Genomic DNA, 22,904 nt, shown 5'->3' on the forward strand with positions numbered 1-22,904 from the left:
ATTCCAGCAAAATGAGTGGAGTGTTGAAAGGAAAGAATACTGCCTACCTAAATTTGATATCTAGTGGAATTATCTTTCAAAAGTTGAGAAATAAAGAATTTCTGAGGAGACGAGGGGAAGACGGCGGAAGACTGAGACGCGGAGATCACCTTCCTCCCCAGAGATACACCAGAAATACAGCTACACGTGGAACAGTTCCTACAGAACACCTACTGAATGCTGGCAGAAGACCTCAGACCTCCCAAAAGGCAAAAAAAACTCCCCACGTACCTGGGTAGGGCAAAAGAAAAAAGAATAAACAGAGACAAAAGAATAGGGACGGGACCTGCACCAGTGGGAGGGAGCTGTGAAGGAGGAAAGGTTTCCACACACTAGGAAGCCCCTTCGCGGGCAGAGACTGCGGGTGGCGGAGGGGGGGAGCTTCAGGGCCGCGGAGGAGAGCGCAGCCACAAGAGTGCGGAGGGCAAAGCGGAGAGATTCCCGCACAGAGGATCGGTGCCGACCAGCACTCCCCAGTCCGAGAGACTTGTCTGCTCACCTGCCGGCTCGGGCAGGGTGGGAGCTGAGGCTTGGGCTTCAGTAGGAGCGCAGGGAGAGGACTGGGGTTGGCGGCGTAACACAGCCTGCAGGGGGTTAGTGCACCACAGTTAGCCGGGAGGGAGTCTGGGGAAAAGTCTGCACCTGCCGAAGAGGCAAGAGATATTTTCTTCCCTCTTTGTTTCCTGGTGCGCGAGGAGAGGGGATTAAGAGCGCTGCTTTAAGGAGCTCCAGAGATGGGCGCGAGCGCGGACCCCAGGGACGGGCATGAAACGCTAAGGCTGCTGCTGCCGCCACCAAGAAGCCTGTGTGCGAGCACAGGTCACTATCCACACCCCCTTCCGGGGAGCCTGTGCAGCCCGCCACTGCCAGGGTCCTAGGATCCAGGGACAACTCCTCTGGGAGAACACACAGCGCGCCTCACGCTGGTGCAACGTCATGCCGGCCTCTGCCGCCGCAGGGTTGCCCCGCACTCCGTACCCCTCCCTCCCCCCGGCCTGAGTGAGCCAGAGTCCCCGAAGCAGCTGCTCCTTTAATCCCGTCCTGTCTGAGCAAACAACAGACGCCCTCCGGGGACCTACACGCAGAGGTGGGGCCAAAACCAAAGCTGAGCCCCGGGAGCTTTGTGAACAAAGAAGAGAAAGGGAAATCCCTCCCAGCAGCCTCAGGAGCAGCAGATTAAAGCTCCACAAACAACTTGATGTACCCTGCATCTGTGGAATACATGAATAGACAACAAATCATCTCAAACTGAGGAGGTGGACTTTGAGAGCAAGATTTCTTATTTTTTCCCCTTTTCCTCTTTTTGTGAGTGTGTATGTGTATGCTTCTGTATGAGATTTTGTCTGTATAGCTTTCCTTCCACCATTTGCCCTAGGGTTCTATCTGTCCATTAAAAAATTTTTTTTTTTCTTAATAATTATTTTTTATTTTAATAACTTTATTTTATTGTATCTTACTTTATTTTCTTTTCTTTCTTTCTTTCCTTCCTTCCTTCCCTCCTTCCTCCCTCCCTCCCTCTGTCTGTCTGTCTCTCTCTCTCTCTCTCTCTCTCTCTCTCTCTTTCTTTCTTTCTTTCTTTCTTCTTGTTCTCCCTTTTATTCTGAGCGGAGTGGATGAAAGGCTCTTGGTGCTGCAGCCAGGAGTCAGGGCTATGCCACTGAGGTGGGAGAGCCAACTTCAGGACACTGGTCCACAAGTGACCTCGCAGCTCCACATAATATCAGCGAAAATCTCCCAAAGATCTCCTTCTCAACACCAGCACCCAGCTTCACTCAACGACCAGCAAGCTACAGTGCTGAACATCCTATGCCAAACAACTAGCAAGACAGGAACACAACCACACCCATTAGCAGAGAGGCTGCCTAAAATCATAAGTGCACAGACACCCCAAAACACACCACCAGACGTGAACCTGCCCACTAGAGACAAGATCCAGCCTCATCCACCATAACACAGGCACTAGTCCCCTCCACCAGGAAGCCTACACAACCCACTGAACCAACCTTAGCCACTGGGGACAGACATCAAAAACAACGAGAACTACGAACCTGCAGCCTGCAAAAAGGAGACCCCAAACACAGTAAGATAAGCAAAATGAGAAGACAGAAAAACACACAGCAGATGAAGGAGCAAGATAAAAACCCACCAGACCTAACAAATGAAGAGGAAATAGGCAGTCTACCTGAAAAAGAATTCAGAATAATGATAGTAAAGATCCAAAATCTTGGAAAAAGAATGGACAAAATGCAAGAAACATTTAACAAGGACCTAGAAGAACTAAAGATGAAACAAGCAACAATGAACAACACAATAAATGAAATTAAAAATACTCTAGATGGGATCAATAGCAGAATAACTGAGGCAGAAGAACGGATAAGTGACCGGGAAGATAAAATAGTGGAAATGACTACTGCAGAGCAGAATAAAGAAAAAAGAAAGAAAAGAACTGAGGACAGTCTCAGAGACCTCTGGGACAACATTAAACGCAGCAACATTTGAAGTATAGGGGATCCAGAAGAAGAAGAGAGAAGGAAAGGGACTGAGAAAATATCTGAAGAGATTATAGTTGAAAACTGCCATAATATGGGAAAGGAAATATTAATCGAGTCCAGGAAGCACAGAGAGTCACATACAGGATAAATCCAAGAGAAATATGCCAAGACACATATTAATCAAACTGTCAAAAATTTAATACGAAGAAAACATATTAAAAGCAGCAAGGGAAAAACAACAAATAACACACAAGGGAATCCCCATAAGGTTAACAGCTGATCTTTCAGCAGAAACTATGCAGGCCAGAAGGGAGTGGTAGGACATATTTAACGTGATGAAGGAGAAGAACCTGCAACCAAGATTACCCTACCCAGCAAGGATCTCATTCAGATTTGATGGAGAAATTAAAACCTTTACAGACAAGCAAAAGCTGAGAGAGTTCAGCACCACAAAACCAGCTTTACAACAAATACTAAAGGAACTTCTCTAGGCAAGAAACACAAGAGAAGGAAAAGACCTACAATAACAAACCCAAAACAATTAAGAAAATGGGAAAAAGAACATACATATTGATAATTACCTTAAATGTAAATGGACTAAATGCTCCCACCAAAAGACACAGATTGGCTGAATGGATATAAAAATAAGACCCATATATATGCTGTCCAAAAGAGACCCACTTCAGACCTAGAGACACGTACAGACTGAAAGTAAGGGGATGGAAAATGATATTTCATGCAAATGGAAACCAAAAGAAAGCTGGAGTAGCAATTCTCATATCAGACAAAATAGACTTTAAAATAAAGACTATTAGAAGAGACAAAGAAGGACACTACATAATGATCAAGGGATCCATCCAAGAAGAAGATATAACAATTGTAAATATTTATGCACCCAACATAGGAGCACCTCAATACATAAGGCAAATACTAACAGCCATAAAAGGGGAAATCGACAGTAACACACTCATAGTAGGGGACTTTAACACCCCACTTTCACCCATGGACAGATCATCCAAAATGAAAATAAATAAGGAAACACAAACTTTAAATGATACATTAAACAAGATGGACTTAATTGATATTTATAGGACATTCCATCCAAAAACAGCAGAATACACATTTTTCTGAAGTGTTCATGGAATATTCTCCAGAATAGATCATATCTTGGGTCATAAATAAAGCCTTGCTAAATTTAAGAAAATTGAAATTGTATCAAGTATCTTTTCCAACCACAACGCTATAAGAATAGATATCAATTACAGGAAAAGATCTGTAAAGAATACAAACACATGGAGGCTAAACAATACAGAACTTAATAATGAAGTGATCACTGAGGAAATAAAAAAATACCTAGAAACAAATGACAATGGAGACACGATGACCCAAAACCTACAGGATGCAGCAAAAGCAGTTCTAAGTGGGAAGTTTATAGCAATACAATCCTACCTTAAGAAACAGGAAACATCTCGAATAAACAACCTAAACTTGCACCTAAAGCAATTAGAGAAAGATGAACAAAAAAACCCCAAAGTTAGCAGAAGGAAAGAAATCATAAAAATCAGATCAGAAATAAATGAAAAAGAAATGAAGGAAACAATAGCAAAGATCAATAAAACTAAAAGCTGGTTCTTTGAGAAGATAAACAAAATTCATAAACCAGTAGCCAGACTCATCAAGAAAAAAAGGGAGAAGACTCAGATCAATAGAATTAGAAATGAAAAAGGAGAAGTAACAACTGACACTGCAGAAATACAAAAGATCATGAGAGATTACTACAAGCAACTCTATGCCAATAAAATGGACAACCTGGAAGAAACTGACAAATTCTTAGAAATGCACAACCTGCCAAGACTGAATCAGGAAGAAATAGAAAATATGAACAGACCAATCACAAGCACTGAAATTGAAACTGTGATTAGAAATCTTCCAACAAACAAAAGCCCAGGACCAGATGGCTTCACAGGCGAATTCTATCAAACATTTAGAGAAGAGCTAACACCTATCCTTCTCAAACTCTTCCAAAATATAGCAGAGGGAGGAACACTCCCAAATTCCTTCTACGAGGCCACCATCACCTTGATACCAAAATCAGACAAGGATGTCACAAAGAAAGAAAACCAAGGCCAATGTCACTGATGAACATAGATGCAAAAATCCTCAACAATATACTAGCAAACCGAATCCAACAGCACATTAAAAGGATCATACACCATGATCAAGTGGTGTTTATTCCAGGAATGCAAGGATACTTCAATATAGGCAAATCAATCAATGTGATACGCCATATTAACAAACTGAAGAAGAAAAACCATATGATCATCTCAATAGATGCAGAGAAAGCTTTTGACAAAATTCAACACCCATTTATGATAAAAACCCTTCAGAAAGTAGGCATAGCGGGAACTTTCCTCAACATAATAAAGGCCATATATGAGAAACCCACAGCCAACATCGTCCTCAATGGTGAAAAACTGAAAGCATTTCCACTAAGATCAGGAACAAGACAAGGTTGCCCACTCTCACCACTCTTATTCAACATAGTTTTGGAAGTTTTAGCCACAGCAATCAGAGAAGAAAAGGAAATAAAAGGAGTCCAAATCGGAAAAGAAGAAGTAAAGCTGTCACTGTTTGCAGATGACATGATACTATACATAGAGAATCCTAAAGATGCTACCAGAAAACTACTAGAGCTAATCAATGAATTTGGTAAAGTAGCAGGATACAAAATTAATGCACAGAAATCTCTGGCATTCCTGTACACTAATGATGAAAAATCTGAAAGTGAAATCAAGAAAACACTCCCATTTACCACTGCAACAAAAAGAATAAAATATCTAGGAATAAATCTACCAAAGAAGGCAAAAGACCTGTATGCAGAAAGTTATAAGACACTGATGAAAGAAATTAGAGGTGATACAAATAGATGGAGAGATATACCACGTTCTTGGATTGGAAGCATCAACATTGTGAAAATGACTCTACTACCAAAGTAGTCTACAGATTCAATGCAATCCCTATCAAACTACCACTGGCATTTTCCACAGAACTAGAACAAAAAAGTTCACAATTTGTATGGAAACACAAAAGATCCTGAATAGCCAAAGCAATCTTGAGAACGAAAAATGGAGCTGGAGGAATCAGGCTCCCTGACTTCAGACTATACTACAAAACTACAGTAATCAAGATAGTATGGTACTGGCACAAAAACAGAAAGATAGATCAATGGAACAGGATAGAAAGCTCAGAGATAAACCCACACACATATGGTCACCTTATCTTTGATAAAGGAGGCAGGAATGTACAGTGGAGAAAGGACAGCCTCTTCAACAAGTGGTGCTGGGAAAACTGGACAGGCCCATGTAAAAGTATGAGATTAGATCTCTCCCTAACACCATACACAAAAATAAGCTCAAGATGGATTACAGACCTAAATGTAAGGCCAGAAACAGTCAAACTCTTAGAGGAAAACATATGCAGAAAACTCTATGACATAAATCACAGCAAGATCCTTTTTGACCCACCTCCTAGAGAAATGGAAATAAAAGCAAAAGTAAACAAACTGGACCTAATGAAATTTCAAAGCTTTTGCACAGCAACGGAAACCATAAACAAGACCAAAAGACAACCTTCAGAATGAGAAAAAATATTTGCAAATGAAGCAACTGACAAAGGATTAATCTCCAAAATTTATAAGCAGCTCATGCAGCTCAATAACAAAAAAACAAACAACCCAATCCAAAAATGGGCAGAAGATCTATATAGACATTTCTCCAAAGAAGATATACAGACTGCCAACAAACACATGAAAGAATGCTCAACATCATTAATCATTAGAGAAATGCAAATCAAAACTACAATGAGATATCATCTCTCAACAGTCAGAATGGCCATCATCAAAAAATCTACGAACAATAAATGCTGGAGAGGGTGTGGAGAAAAGGGAACACTCTTGCACTGCTGGTGGGAATGTGAATTTTTACAGCCACTATGGAGAACAGTATGGAAGTTCCTTAAAAAGCTACCAGTAGAACTACCATAGGACCCAGCAATCCCACTACTGGGCATATACCCTGAGTAAACCCATAATTCTAAAAGAGTCATGTACCAAAATGTTCATTGCAGCTCTATTTACAGTAGTCCGGAGAAGGAAAGAACCTAAGTGTCCATCATTGGATGAATGGATAAAGAAGATGTGGCACATTTATACAATGGAGTATTACTCAGCCATAAAAAGAAAAGAAATTGAGCTATTCGTAATGAGGTGGATGGAGCTAGAGTCTGTCATACAGAGTGAAGGAAGTCAGAAAGAGAAAGGCAAATACCGTATGCTAACACATATATATGGAATTTAAGGGAAAAAAAGTCATGAAGAACCTAGGTGTAAGACAGGAATAAAGACACAGACCTACTAGAGAATGGACTTGAGGATGTGGGGAGGGGGAAGGGTAAGCTGGGACAAAGCGAGAGAGTGGCATGGACATATATACACTACCAAACGTAAGGTAGATAGCTAGTGGGAAGCAGCCGCATAGCACAGGTAGATCAGCTCGGTGATTTGTGATCACCTAGAGTGATGGGATAGGGAGGGTGGGAGGGATGGAGATGCAAGAGGGAAGAGATATGGGAACATATGTATATGTATGACTGATTCACTTTGTTATAAAGCAGAAACTAACACACCATTGTAAGGCAATTATACTCCAATAAAATGTAAAAAAAAAAAAAAAAAAAAGACTTTCTGAAACAAAAACTGAGGGAATTTGTCACCAAGAGACCTGCCTTGCAAGAAATTTTAAAAGAAGCTCTTCAGAGAAAAGAAAATAATATAGCTCATGATGACATATTTAAGATCATTTAAAAATAAAAATGGAGTAACTATTGTTCAGGCATCCAAAATGGATCCAGGTGGCTATTACGGATATGGTTTCAGACACGTTCCTGCATCACTGAGAACCTGAATTTTCTGAAGTGTATCAAACTCAAGGACACCACCCACCATTTTCAAAACAACATCTGCTAGCAGCTGCCAGCTGCACCCTTATGGTCTCAAAGTCTCCCCCTGTAAAATATGTAACCATTTTTGGACCCCAAATAACCCTTGCTTATCAAGCACCCTTAGTTCTTGACAGCTCCAATCCTAATTCTTGACAAACAACTATGTAACTTTATGGTTTTACCTCCATTTTCCATTTACTCCATTCAAGTACTTCTTGAATATGTGTCTCCCGGGCTATAGTCCTCAGCTTGGCTTGAATAAAACTCTCTTCTGTTCCTTATTATAGATTGTTTACTGATTATTTGTGTTGACACTCAGAAACTTGGATCTACATAAAGAAGGACTGTTTGAAAAGGAATACATGAAGGTAAAATAAAATATTTTATTTTTCTTATTCATAATTAATAGATAATTTGTTCAAAATTATAATAACAATGTATTTGGTGGTTATAGGTTATGGGTAAGTGAAATTAATGACAACAGTGTCTTAAGGGATGGGAAAAAGGGATGGGGAATACTCTTATTTATAAGGTACTTGCACTATGTGTGACGTGGTATAGTGTTATCTGAAAGTCACTTGGATTAGTTGTAAATTTACATTGCAGACTCTAGGGCAACCACTGAGAACGGTAAAAAAAAAAAAACATAACTGTTATGCTAAAAGAGGAGAGAAATTGCATAATATGAAATGATCAATTAAAATTAGAGAAATGGAAAAACAGAGGAAATAAAAAAGTGGAACAAAGAACAAGGGCAGTGAACAAAAAAATAATAAATATGATAGATATTAATCCAAATACCGCAATAATCATTTTAAATGTCAATGATATAAATATAGCAATTAAAGGACTGAGACTGTCAGACTGTCAGGGTGGATAAATAAACACAATCCAACTGTTATCTATAAGAAACTTACTTTAAGTATAAAGATGCAGACAGATTAAATGCAAAGGCATAGAGAAAAATACATCATATTATCAGTAATCAAAGGACCCTGTAATAGTTATATTAATTCCAGACAAAGCAGATGTAAGAGCAAGGAAAATTATCAGGAATAAAGACAGGCATTACATAACCATAAAGGGGTCAATTTTCCAGGAAGACATAGCAATCCTTGATATGCATGCACCTATCAATACTGCATCAAAACATGTGAGGCAAAAACTGACAGAACTGCAAAAAAAGAATAGATGAATCTGCTATTATAGTTGGAGACTTCAACACCCCTCTATCAGTAATGGACATATACAGTAGGCAGAAAGTCAGTAAGAACATAGTTGAACTGAACAGCACCACCAATCAACTGAATATCATTGACATTTATAGAATACTTCATCCAACAATGGCAGAATACACATTCTTCTCAAAATTATACAGAACATTCACCAAGACAGACCACATTTCTGGGCTGTAAAACACACCTTAACAAACCTAAAAGAATAGAAATTATACAAAATATGCTCTCAAGACACAATGGAATTAAATTACAAGTCAAAAACAGAAAGATGGCTGGAGAACCCCCAAATACTAGAGGATTAAATAGAACATTTCTAAATAATACATAGGCAAAGAAGAAATCTCAAGAGAAATTAAACACTTTGAATTAAATCAGAATGAAAATGTAACTTATTAAAATTTGTGGGATTCAGTAAAAGCAGTGCTTAGAGGGAAGTTTATGGCACTGAATTCACAAATTCGAAAAGAAGAATTATCTAACATCAGTAACCTAAACTTCCACCATAGAATACTAGAAGAAGATCAAATTAAATCCAAAGTAAGCCCAATGAAAATAATGAAAATTAGACTTGAAAGCAATAATATTAGAAACAGAAAATCAATAGAGAAAATAACTGAAACCAAAAGCTGGTTCTTTGAAAAGTTCAATAAAATAGATAAACCTTTAGACAGGTTAACTAAGGAAAAGGAGGGATGGGGGAGAAGGAGGAGAGAGAGAGAGTGGGAGAGAGAAAAAGATATATATAGATATAGATATAGGTATAGATATAGATATATATAGAGAGAGAGATAGAGGGAGAGAGGGAGAAAACAAAGCACTAATATCAGTAATGAAAGAGAAGTCATCACTACCACTAATGATCCCCATGGACCCCAAGGATAATAAAATAATATTATAAACAAGCCTATACCCACAAATTTGTTAACTTAGATGAATGGACCAAGTCCTTAAAAGACGCAATCTCCTAAAACTCACCCAAGAAGAAATCTATAATCTGAATAGATCTATTATCTATTAAAGACATTTAATCAATAATTAATAACGTACCAAAGCAGAAAACATCAGGCCCAGATGGGTTTCATTCTACCAAAAATTCAAGGAAAAAATAATATCAATTCTTGACAATTTATTTCTAAAAATCAAAGCAGAGGACATATTTCCCAACTCATTATATGAGGCCAGCATTATCCTAACACTAAACCTAGACAAAGACTTTATGAAAAAAGAAGACTAAGTCCAATATCTCTCATGAATATGTACGCAAAAATTCTCAAGAAACTATTAGCAAATAATATCCAACAATGTATAAAAATATTAGCAAATAATATCCCAGAGTATACTTGGCTATACATATTATATAGCCAAGTATAATTTATTCCAGGTACGCAAAGAGGGTTCAACATTTGACAATCAATTAATGTAATCTATCCTATTAACAGACTAAGTAAAAACAATAATATAATACCTATATATGCAGAAAAAGCACCTGACAAAAACCAACACCTATGATGATAAAAATTCTCAGCAAACTGGGAATAGAGGAGGACTTCTTCAACTTGATAAAGAATATCTACAAAAACCTACAGTTAGCATCATACTTAATGGTGAGAAACCAGATGCTGTCCTGCTAAGATCAGGAGTAAGGCAAGAATGTTCCTTCTCACTACTCCTACTGGACAGCATACTGGAAGTCCTAGATAATGCAATAAGGCAAGAAAAGGAAATAAAAGGTGTACTTACTGGAAAGGAAGATATAAAACTGCCTTTTTTGCAAATTATACGCTTGTCAACATAGATAATTCCAAAGAATCAACAAGAGCAATAATAACCGAAAAGAAAAAAAAAAACCCTCCTGGAACAAATAAGAAATTATAACAAGGTTATAGGATACAAGATTAATATACAAAACTCAACTGCTTTCTTGTATAACAACAATGAATAATTAGAATTTGAAAATAAAAACACAATACATTTATATTAGCACCAATAATATGTAAAATCCTTAAGTGTCAGTCTAACAAAATATATACAAGACCAATATGAGAAAAAGTACAAAACTCTGATGAAAGAAATCAAAGAAGTTTTAAATATATGGAGAAATATTCCATGTACCTGAATAGAAAGACTCAATATCATCAAGATGTTAGTTCTTCCCAAACTGTTTATACATTATAAGCATTTCCAGTCAAAATCCTGGCAAATTATTCTATAAATATCCACAAACTGATTCTAAAGTTTATATAGAAAGGCAAAAGCTCCAGAAGACTCAAGACAATATTAAATACAAAGGAATTCAGAGGACTGACACTACTCAACTTCAAGACTTACTATAAAGCTTCAGTATTTAAGACAGTGTGTTATTGGCAAAGAATCGATAAATAGAAGAATGGAATAAAGATACAGGGCCCAGAAGCAGATCCACACAAATACAGTCAACTGATGTTCAACAAAGAAGCAAAGGCGATTCGATATAGAAAAGATAGTCTTTTTAACAAACAGTGCTAGAACAAATGGACATTCACATGTAGAAAAATGAATCCAGACACAGACCACAAGATTTTCACAAAAATTAACTCAAAATGGATCACAGACCTAAATGTAAAACGCAAAACTAAAACTTCTGGAAGATAACATAGGAGAAAATCTGCTTGACCTTGGGTTTGGTAATGTTTTTTCCGATATAACACCAAAGAATGATCCATGGAAGAAATATTGACAAATTGGAATTCATTAAGATAAAAAACTCCTTTTTTTTTAACATCTATATTAGAGTATAATTGCTTTACAATGGTGTGTTAGTTTCTGCTTTATAACAAAGTAAATCAGGTATACATATACATATGTCCCCATATCTCTTCCCTCCTGCATCTCCCTCCCTCCCACCCACCCTATCCCACCCCTGTAGGTGGTCACAAAGCACCGAGCTGAACTCCCTGTGCTATGCGGCTGCTTCCCACTAGCTATCTATTTTACATTTGGTAGTGTATATATGTCCATGACACTCTCTCACTTTGTCCCAGCTTACCCTTCCCCCTCCCCGTATCCTCAAGTCCATTCTCTAGTAGGGCTGCATTTTTATTCCTGTCTTGCCCCTAGGTTCCTCTGACCATTTTTTTTCTATTTTTAGATTCCATATATATGTGCTAGCACACGGTATTTGTTTATCTCTTTCTGACTTACTTGACTCTGCATGACAGTCTCTAGGTCCATCCACCTCACTACAAATAACTCAGTTTCGTTTCTTTTTCTGGCTGAGTAATATTCCATTATATATATGTGCCACATCTTCTTCATCCATTCATCTGTTGATGGACACTTAGGTTGCTTCCATGTCCTGGCTATTGTAAATAGAGCTGCAATGAACATTTTGGTACATGACTCTTTTTGAATTATGGGTTTTCTCAGGGTATATGCCCAGTAGTGGGATTGCTGGGTCGTATGGTAGTTCTATTTTTAGTTTTTTAAGGAACCTCCATACTATTCTCCATAGTGGCTATACCAATTCACATTCCCACCAACAGTGCAAGAGGGTTCCCTTTCCTCCACACCCTCTCCAGCATTTATTGTTTCTAGATTTTTTGATGATGGCCATTCTGACTGGTGTGAGATGATATCTCATTGTAGTTTTGATTTGCATTTCTCTAATGATTAATGATGTTGAGCATTCTTTCATGTGTTTGTTGGCAATCTGTATAGCTTCTTTGGAGAAATGTCTATTTAGGTCTTCTGCCCATTTCTGGATTGGGTTGTTTGTTTTTTTGATAGTGGGCTGCATGAGTTGCCTGTATGTTTTGGAGATTAATCCTTTGCCAGTTGCTTCATTTGAAAATATTTTCTCCCATTCTAAGGGTTGTCTTTTTGTCTTGTTTATGGTTTCCTTTGCTGTGCAAAAGCTTTGAAGTTTCATTAGGTCCCATTTGTTTACTTTTGTTTTTATTTCCATTTCTCTAGGAGGTGGGTCAAAAAGGATCTTGCTGTGATTGATGTCATAGAGTGTTCTGCCTATGTTTTCCTCTAAGAGTTTGATGGTGTCTGGCCTTACATTTAGGTCTTTAATCCATTTTGAGTTTATTTTTGTGTATGGTGTTGGGGAGTGTTCTAATTTCATTCTTTAACATGTAGCTGTCCAGTTTTCCCAGCACCACTTATTGAAAAGGCTGTCTTTTCCCCACTGTATATTGTTGCCTCCTTTATCAAAGATAAGGTGACCACAGGTGTGTGGGTTTATCTCTGGGCTTTCTATCCTGTTCCATTGATCTATATTTCTGTTTTTGTGCCAGTACCATACTGTCTTGATTACTGTAGCTCTGTAGTATAGTCTGAAGTCAGGGAGCCTGATTCCTCCAGCTCCGTTTTTCTTTCTCAAGATTGCTTTGGCTATTTGGGGTCTTTTGTGTTTCCATATAAACTGTGAAATTTTTCGTTCTAGTTCTGTGGAAAATGCCAGTGGTAATTTGATAGGGATTGCATTGAATCTGTAGATTGCTTTGGGTAGTAGAGTCATTTTCACAATGTTGATTCTTCTAATCCAAGAACATGGTATATCTCTCCATCTATTTGTATCATCTTTAATTTCTTTCATCAGTGTCTTATAATTTTCTGCAGACAGGTCTTTTGTCTCCTTTGGTAGGTTTATTCCTAGATATTTTATTCTTTTTGTTGCAATGGTAAATGGGAGTGTTTTCTTAATTTCACTTTCAGATTTTTCATCATTAGTGTACGGGAATGCAAGAGATTTCTGTGCATTAATTTTGTATCCTGCTACCTTACCAAATTCATTGATTAGCTCTAGTAGTTAAAAAACTACTTCTCTGTGAAAGACACTGTTAAGAGAATGAAAAGACAGGTTAAAGACTAGAAGAAAATATTTTTGATATACATATCTGATAAAGGACTGGTATCCAAAATATATAAAGAACACTAAATTCAATAATAAAAAAAAATTTTTTAAATAGACAAAAGATCTGAACAGACAACCCACCAAGGAAGAGAAAGATGGAAAATAAGCATATGAAAAGATGCTAAACAACATATGTTATTAAGGAACTGCAAATTAAAACAAGGTACTACTACACACCTCTTAAAATAGCTAAAATCCCAAACACTGATAACACCAAATGTTGGCCAGGGGGTGAAGCAAAAGGAATTCCCATGATAAAGCCACTTTGAAGAGACTTTGGAATTTCTTACAAAAGTGAACACAAATTTATCATAATATCCAGGAATAGTGCCCACTGGTATTTAGACAAATCAGTTGAAAATTACTTTCACATAAAATCTGCACCTGAATGTTAACAGCATCTTTATTTATAACTGCCGAAACTTGGAAGTGACAGTAAAATGATCATTGGTTTCCAGGGGTTTGGGGAGAGGAAAGTTGGGATCAGTAGAGGCAGTACAAGAGATTCTTAGGGCAGTGAAACTATTGTGTATGATATAGTACAGGTGGATACATGCCATTATACATTTGTCCAAAGCTACTGAAGGTACAACACAAAATATGAACTCTAATGTAAACTATGGGCTACAGTAATTTATCAGTATTGGCTCATCCATTGTATCAAATGTATTACACAACTTGTACTAATGCAAGATGTGTGTATGAAACTGTGTATGTGTGGAGAGGGAGTGATGAGGAGATACATGGGAGCTCTAGATCTGCTGTTCAATTTTTCTGTAAACCTAAAATCACTCTAAAAAGTAAAGTCTATTAATTTGTTGATAAAAAATAGAACATGGTAAAGAAAACAAGTAAACTATAGACTGAAAACATTCTGTGTAATATCCAATATAGGATATTACGAAACAATGTTTGTACAGAATCACACATATGTATTCAAACAATAATCACCCAAATCATCTGCTTAATCTTTTTGGCTTCACAGAGGCAGTCAATGAAAGGCAGAAAATCACTCTTCAATGGACTTGCCAAGTTACATCACATAAATCAGAAAGAAGCATCAAAGATAAAATATGCTCATTTGTAAAGTCGAATGGGAAAAAAAACCAAAACTACAATCATCACAGTACTTTGCTCTGAAATAGCAGAGGTAGTCTTTGAGCCAGCTGTGGATCCTAAGAAAACAGTAACTGATGCTAATGATCAATTCTAGCAATGAGTATTTCATTGTTTGGTAATTCCAGTACTACTGAAAGGCATCTTAATTTGGAAGAAACTTGGTAATATATCAGTGATTTCATTTAAGACCTTTCAGGAGAAAAGTAAACAGATACTACTTTTAACATATTTCTATGATTTACATCAAGATAAGACCATGTAAAGTAAAACAATTACAAATAATTTTGAAGCCTAAACTATTGTTTTTTTTTGGGGGGGCGGGGTTTGCGGTACATGGGCCTCTCACTGTTGTGGCCTCTCCTGCTGTGGAGCACAGGCTCCGGACGCGCAGGATCAGCGGCCATGGCTCACGGGCCCAGCCGCTCTGCGACATGTGGGATCCTCCCGGACCGGGGCACGAACCCGTGTCCCCTGCATCGGCAGGCGGACTCTCAACCAGTGCGCCACCAGGGAAGCCCTAAACTATTGTTTTTAAAAGTTTTAGTCCATTCCCTCTATAGGTTTGTAATTCTAATTATTGCTGTGCAAGTTAATATTTTTAATCAAATCAACGCCAAAGAAAACATTCTTGGATTAACTTATTGGTATTATCACTACTATAAAATATCTACAGTTCAGATGTAAAAGAACCTGCTTAATCATTGAAACAAAGTAAACAAACCAAAAACAATTTTAAAAAACGTAAACATGAAGAACAATAAATATTTACATAATTTATATCCCAAATTTGAGAGTGAACTTGAATTTTTATCATTATAATAAATTGTTTAGTCTTTTATTACTGTAGTAACAAAAGACCAATTTTTTTATGGAAGGAAAGATTCTTTAAATTCTATAGTGCTTTACAATTTTCAAAAATTTTACACATATGGTTTCATACAATCCCATAATAACCCCGTTTTTCCCCTACCCCTATATTGCCCCTACCCCTTCCTTCTCTCCCCCTGGTAACCACTAGTTTGCCTTCCATATGTAGGTGTCTGCTTCTTTTTTGTTTTATTCACTAGTTTGTTGTATTTTTTACATTCCACATATAAGTGCTACCATATGGTATTTATTTTTGTCTGACTTATCTCATTTAGCATAATGCCCTCTGAATCCATCCACGTTGCTACAAAGGGCAGAATTTCATTCTTTTTTATGGCTGAGCTATATTCCATTATATATATACATACCACACCTCCTTTATCAATTCATTTGTCGATGGATGGTTATGGCACAAGATCTATTTTTTTAAGTGACATACTGATAGAATAGATATGTGACAATAGATGACTTATCCTATATGGTTGCACTACTACACTAATTACCCCAGAGTTCAGAGCACTGCTGGCCTAGACTCTAAAATACTTATACTTGAAATTGAAAACTTCTCAAATGAGACTTTTAAAAGCTCAAATCGCAAACCTGATTAAAATTTTCCTGCTGTAGAAAATCATAAAGAAATCTTATAAAATTACACTGTAAAATATTTAAGTGAATCAAAGATATAAACACTGAAGGCCTCCTACCTTAATGTAGCATTTTTTCCATCACTTCTTGTACACCAAACCTGGCGGGTTTGGTAACCTATCTCTATGTCGCGGGACTTGGAATGGTGATGTGCCTTGTAACTTTGATGTCTAAAGGTGACCAGCTCCTTCGAATCAGAGCTAAAATCCAGAATGGTTCTTCCACTTAGGTTAAGTTCTTTGAGAAGAGGCAGTCGGCATTTACTCCACGGTCCAACTTTAAGGCTAAACATATATTCCTCTGCCCCAAGAGGACAGGAAATGGGAGCATCACAGGCTCTTGACTCAGTCAGGTTGGGACACTGCAACCCTCCATAGAGAGGGGGGGCAATGGTTGAGCGAGTTCTATACTGTAACTGCTTCCCACATCCCTTGCTACACCTGGACCACTGTGAGAACTCAGAGACCACACAATCCCGTGGGCAAGGGATGAGACAAGCTTGTTCTGTGGGGGGCTGAGGGGCAAAGTGTTCACATATCTCATTCACAGCCACGGTTCTGTTCAGCTTCTGAACACAACGCACCGTCCGGTGCTGCAGCCCATGCTGGGCTGTCACGCACTCTGTAGCCCGAGGTCTGGCTTGCCCCAGGGCGGGAGGAACAAGCACACAGTGGTGCCAGTCAGAAACCTCCCACTGGAAGAGGTTTCTGTGCCAGTCACAGACTCGGAAGCAGCTTCTTTCCTTCGGAGGCCTATTGTTCTCATCACAGTTAGACAGGTGACTCGTCCACCCTTCAAAATGGAAACACCAAAGAGCACGACTCTGGAATCCTCCTGGCCCACAGTCTCCTGTACACCTTCCCCAGGGGCCTGTAGGCAGAAAGACAAGGGTGTCAGTTACTCCAAGATTCCACACCACCATCCACACAAAAACGGGTCAATCTGCACACCTCCTGACACAACCAGTGTGAAATTATGAATTACGATGAAAAATATAATTGAGTGGCTAAAAATGTGGATTCTATACCAGTTGGTCTTTCTTGAAATCCCCAATCCATCTCTTATAGCAGTATCAACTTGGATGAATTACTTCAACTTTCTAAGCCTTAGTTTCCTACATAAGGGAGAAGATAATAAAAGCACTGACTTATAAAGATGTTCTGAGGATCAGTGACATAATGTGATGGGAAGCAGACAATACACGTTTAATAAATGATTGGTCTCGTTATAATTATTATGTTCCAAAGCCTATATACCTAACTCAATATTAATACTTTCTCGTTAGGCAGAGTTTCATCTAAAAGAAAAGCCCTAAATCCAGGATTTTAATAAACTAGGATTTTTCATGTTTCCAGTCCTTCAGCTCACACCTTAAGTAGCTCAGAAGAGAAATACATTTTTAAAAATAGCTTGCAAAGCATCCTAAATATATTTTCATTTTCTAAATAGCTCTCCTCAGCTCTGGTTTTTGCTTGCAGAGTGAATTGCGTGAAAAAGAAAAATCTGATACAGAGGGGCGGGGTGTGGGGGAAGGTAAGTTAATAAAAGAAGCAGCAGTACTGAACTGTCTCTGGAAATTCTGCCCCGACAATCCTTGAAATATACCTGTTGGGTAAAGCTTCCAATGTTACCTTGTAATATGCCAAATCTTTTCATTAATGAATTAGTTTTGTGAGAGAGGGTTCAAAAGATGGACATATGAAAGAGCTACCCACTGATTTATTTATTTATTTTTTGCATCTAATCTATAGACATACCAGCTGGCCTCATCCAGAAGGCTGAGCGTCTATCTTTCCACGAGGACAGCAAGTAATCACATTTTGTGTCAATGGGGAAAAAAAAAAGTTTCCTCCCTTTTGCTTTACTTAAAAATGTAATATGAGCCTGAAAAAAGTGTATCAGCTTAACCATGTGACGTTTAACCCTTTACTAGGTTTGTGATCATCATAAAGGCATTTCACACCCCGAGAAACATTTTAATTTACACAGGCGGGAGAAAGAAGGTGCAGTCTTTCTTCCCTTCCCCAAATCTGATCAAACCCCAAATGCCACTTAATTACTTCCTGGATTGTATTTTCATGCACATCCAGTACATTTCTAGGAGCAATAAATGTGTACACAGGCACGTGCATTTAGGAAGAGACGTGCCTCCCCAGAGAAGCAAGTATTTGCACTTGGGGCCACATGCGGAAATGAGGATCTCTCACTTTAGCAGGACAACAGTTTTGGGGTTCTAATGTACACAGTCCTCCTGGTTCTTCCTCCCAGTCCTGTTCTGGGTGTGCAAACCTGCTCTTCTAGGTAATACCATGTTAGGTACAGGGCCGATGATTTCTGTCTCATTTTAGTGAGCCCACGCTAGAGTCTCCTCTTGATGAAATGGACAGAGGAGTTTTACTGCATTAAGTCAGCCTATAGTCACCAAAATACCCTTGGGTTTGCCCACACTCTTCCCTAGGTGAGTTATCTCAGCACTGCCTGCTCAGGGTACAGTAAGTGCACATGGAAAGTGCGGCTTTCAGCACAGGATGATTCAATCAACCATCCTTAATTCTGATGATTTCCTCTTCAATCACCCACAGTTTAGTACTCTGAAAAATGAGAAGTTCACTGTTACATGACAGCTATTTGCAGGCTCCACATGTCTAGATGTTCTGGAGCAGTTTCAGGTCCAGTATGCCATTCCTTATCCGAATCTCAGACCACGCATGAAAATGTTTATTATTACCAAAAACAAAACCAGGTTACTCAGTAAAGGACTATTTCAAAAAATACATGGTTGCAGCAAACTTTAAAAATCTAAAATCAGTCTTGACTTATCTAGGAATTTGGGAATAATATATACACACTACTATATACAAAATAGATAACAATAAGGACCAATAAGGACTGACTGTACAGCACGGGGCACTGTGGTCAATATTTTATAATAATCTATAAGGGAAAAGAATCTGAAAAAGAATATGTATATAAAGAATATATATTCAGTTTATATATATATTATATATATATATAATATATATATAACTGAACCACTTTGCTGTATACCTGAAACTAACACACTGTAAATCAAATATACTTCAATTAAAAAGATTAAATAAAATCAGTCTTGAATGATATAAAACAGTTATTGGTTAAAATGAAAACAAAGCTTTTTTGTAAAGTACTGGGTTTTAAAATATAGGCTGTCAGTTTCTCTCTGTTTAGGTACCAAATACACGCAACTCTCTACTTAGGATTTGTTCATGTAAATTAAAGAATATAAGACCAAGAATGTTGAGCCCCTTCTAACCAATCTTGAAAAGCTAACATTAATCAATCTAGAATATCTTACAAAGTGATCCTTATTCTTACTTTTAAAACATCTGATTAGCACATTTTCTTATTATTAATATTTTCTTCTTCTAACTTTTTGCCTACTTTCAAAATTGTTAAGGTAGCTCTTTTTTATTTGAAATCATTAATATTTTAAACTGTATAAATTACTATTCTTCCCTCAGCTTTCATATCTCCATCTATACAGAATTTCACCAAACAGCCAAATTTTTTTCTAGATCAATGGAAGACAAAATATAACTATTAAGAAATAATTACTACCATTTGTTAAAGGCTAGCAGTGGTGTGCTGGGCTTGGCTGCTACCAGGGGACTGTTAAATATTCAGGAACTTTACCAGGTGGTTGTTAAATCATTCATGATTTAAAATCAGCCATGGTGGGAGTATTTACACCACATTACAAATCAAGTCACATCAAGGCTTTTTTTTCTTTTAAAACAGAGAGACAGCTGGTTTATAGTACACCAATGGTGATTTCACAGGTGCCTCCCTCCCTTCCTTCCTTCCTTCCTTAAAACAATCCCATGAGGTGGGGCTAGTTTGCTCATTTTATCAGTTGTGGAAAATGAAACTCAGAAGTTACAATGCACACCTAAGGTTACACAGCTGGTGCATGCTAGGCTAGAATGGGACTCCAGATCTGTGGGACCCCAAGCATGGGCTCTTGGCCTGCATTTGAAAAGTATCTTTTCTAGGGTGTGCACTGGTATGTGTGATCCTACGATCACAAGGCAGATCCGTTTGTTCGCTTAGCTATGATCTCTCCTATTTGTTAATATTCCTTTGGATATGAGTAGAACAAGTCATCAAGGCGGTGTGTGCGCCATGATTTCCCCCTCTTGACCCTAGAAATTTAGGGCAGCAGCTCTTGCATAGTAAGACACAAGTGTGTTTATAAACATTAGTCAGTGCATTTAGGAAGGCACAGTCAAGGGAGAATAGTTTTTCAACATGTTAAAGAGAACTCTGCAGACCACTGAAAAACATGTGAATAACAGGCAAACGTAAAGTGAATTGGGTATGCTTGGAATGAATGAAAAACAAATTGCAAACAAGACGTCCAAGATACAGACAAGACCTCTCAGCAACTGACCTGTAACAATTTGCATTTCTCAGGCATGGAGAGAAAATGTGTTCCAGGATTTATCCAGTTGTGTTTGGAAATGAACTTTAAACACACACACACACACACACACACACACACACACACACACACACGCATGCACACACACACACACAATAGTGAAAATCACACAGCCCTGAGAGATTTTGCCATTTCAAAAAACATGCATATTGAAGTAATAAAATGTGACCTGCAGTTTGAAAAATCTTAAATCCCTTGTCCAAGTTCAGAAATAGAAGAGCCAATTAAAATTTTGAGCAGTTGCATGGAGAAAAAGAATATCACTTTTAAGTTTGACATATATATATAACATATGGTTATATTCAGAATATAAATCTGAGATAAATAATCTAAAGAAACAAATAAGGAACCTATGTGTAAACAGCAGTCATTTTATACTTCTTAATTGGAAATAAGCCTCAAGTAATACAAATAAAACAAAATTTTCATTACTCTAGGAGATGGACCCTAAAAGATATTGCTGTGATTTATGTTAAAAAGTGTTCTGCTTATGTTTTCCTCTAAGAGTTTTATAGTATCCAGTCTTACATTTAGGTCTTTAATCCATTTTGAGTTTGAAGTTTCCTTAAAAAACTAAAAACAGAGCTACCATATATGATCCAGCAATCCCACTGCCGGGCATATATATGGAGAAATCCATAGCTCGAAAAGATACATGCACCCCAATGTTCATTGCAGCACTGTTTACAATTGCCAAGACATGGAAACAGCCTAAATGTCCATCAAAAGATGAATGGATAAAGAAGATGTGGTACATATATGCAATGGAATACTCCTCAGCCATAAGAAAGAATGAAATAATGCCATTTGCAGCAACACAGATGGACCTAGAGATTATCATACTAAGTGAAGTAAGTCAGACAGAGAAAGACAAATATCATATGTTATCAATTATATGTGGAATCTAAAAGATGATACAAATGAACTTACTTACAAAACAAACAGACTCACAGACTTAGAAAACAAACTTATGGTTACCAAAGGGGTAAGGGGGGTAGGGGGAGGAATAAATTAGGAGGTTGGGATTAACATATGCAACTATATGTAAAATACATAAACAACAAGGACTACTGTATAGCACAGGGAACTCTACTCAATACTCTGTAATAACCTATATGGGAAAAGAATCTGAAAAAGAATAGATATATGTATATGTATAACTGAATCCCTTTGCTGTACACCTGAAACTAACACAACATTGTAAATTAGCTATACTCCAATATAAAATAAAAATATAAAACCAAAAGAAAGAAAAACAAAATTTAGAACAATTAAAGGATTAAAAGTTTAATTATATACGTAATGGGGCTTTAAATTAACACTTGAAAACATTTCAATGGTATAATAGGAATAGTAATTTTATACTTGTTTATGTGCACGAAGATTATGTAAAAACACCATCCACCTGCAACTCACTATCCTTTCTATGAGACAAGCACAGCCACTCTGGAATAAACTGTGAAGTATTTTAAGTCACATCAGTTTTAATTAACACGTTAACATTCTGGTTTAGTAAATATTTTGGACACGGAAGGGTAGCATCAGTGAATTCTCAGGTTACATTCACCTTTAGAACCGTGTGATTCCTCTTTTTTTGCCTGTGTTTTTGCAGAAAGTGCAAATCGGTGAATGCTCTAATGTAATATTCCTCTAGAAGCAGAAAAGTGCTGGCAAATTGTATTCTCTTAATTAAGTTATCCTTAAGGGGAGTAGTTTAGATGAATGTATCACCCAAACTAAATCATCACAGGTAAGGCAGCCCGCTGGATGCCTGAATTTCAGGTGTAGTAATCAGTAAGAAGCCTGCCACAAAGAAAAAAGAGTATTCCAGAGAACGGGGAATAAACATATTCCCAGGAGCTTTCACACAGTACTCGCCACTGTTTGAGGAAGCAACCCTGATTTAATACCATTCATGCAATAGGAAGAGATGGTTGCTTTATTTTCAATTTTTTTTCAACCACAGCTTTTATTACCCTGACATTGCTTTATATTTAACTTGGGCAAGAGTACTGAGGAATGACATGAATGACAAACCCGAGCATTAGAGCCCTAAACAAATTACCGGTGGATAATTACTATGCCAAAGCACTCAGAAGCCTCAGCATTATAAAATGTGACATAAA

At 37.6% G+C, this 22,904-nt stretch overlaps 1 protein-coding gene across 1 annotated transcript in view; it reads right to left on the bottom strand.

Annotated features, from left to right (window-relative positions):
- Window positions 1–22,904, bottom strand: part of THSD7B (thrombospondin type 1 domain containing 7B) — a 900,946-nt gene that overhangs the window by 580,601 nt on the left and 297,441 nt on the right. Inside the window, exon 3 of the mRNA XM_032638606.1 lies at window positions 16,358–17,168. Within this exon, the coding sequence (XP_032494497.1) occupies window positions 16,358–17,168 (811 nt within the window). The remainder of the gene's footprint in view (window positions 1–16,357; window positions 17,169–22,904) is intronic.

Source organism: Phocoena sinus, chromosome 7, assembly GCF_008692025.1.
Source record: "Phocoena sinus isolate mPhoSin1 chromosome 7, mPhoSin1.pri, whole genome shotgun sequence".
In the NCBI taxonomy this organism is placed as follows: domain Eukaryota; kingdom Metazoa; phylum Chordata; class Mammalia; order Artiodactyla; family Phocoenidae; genus Phocoena; species Phocoena sinus.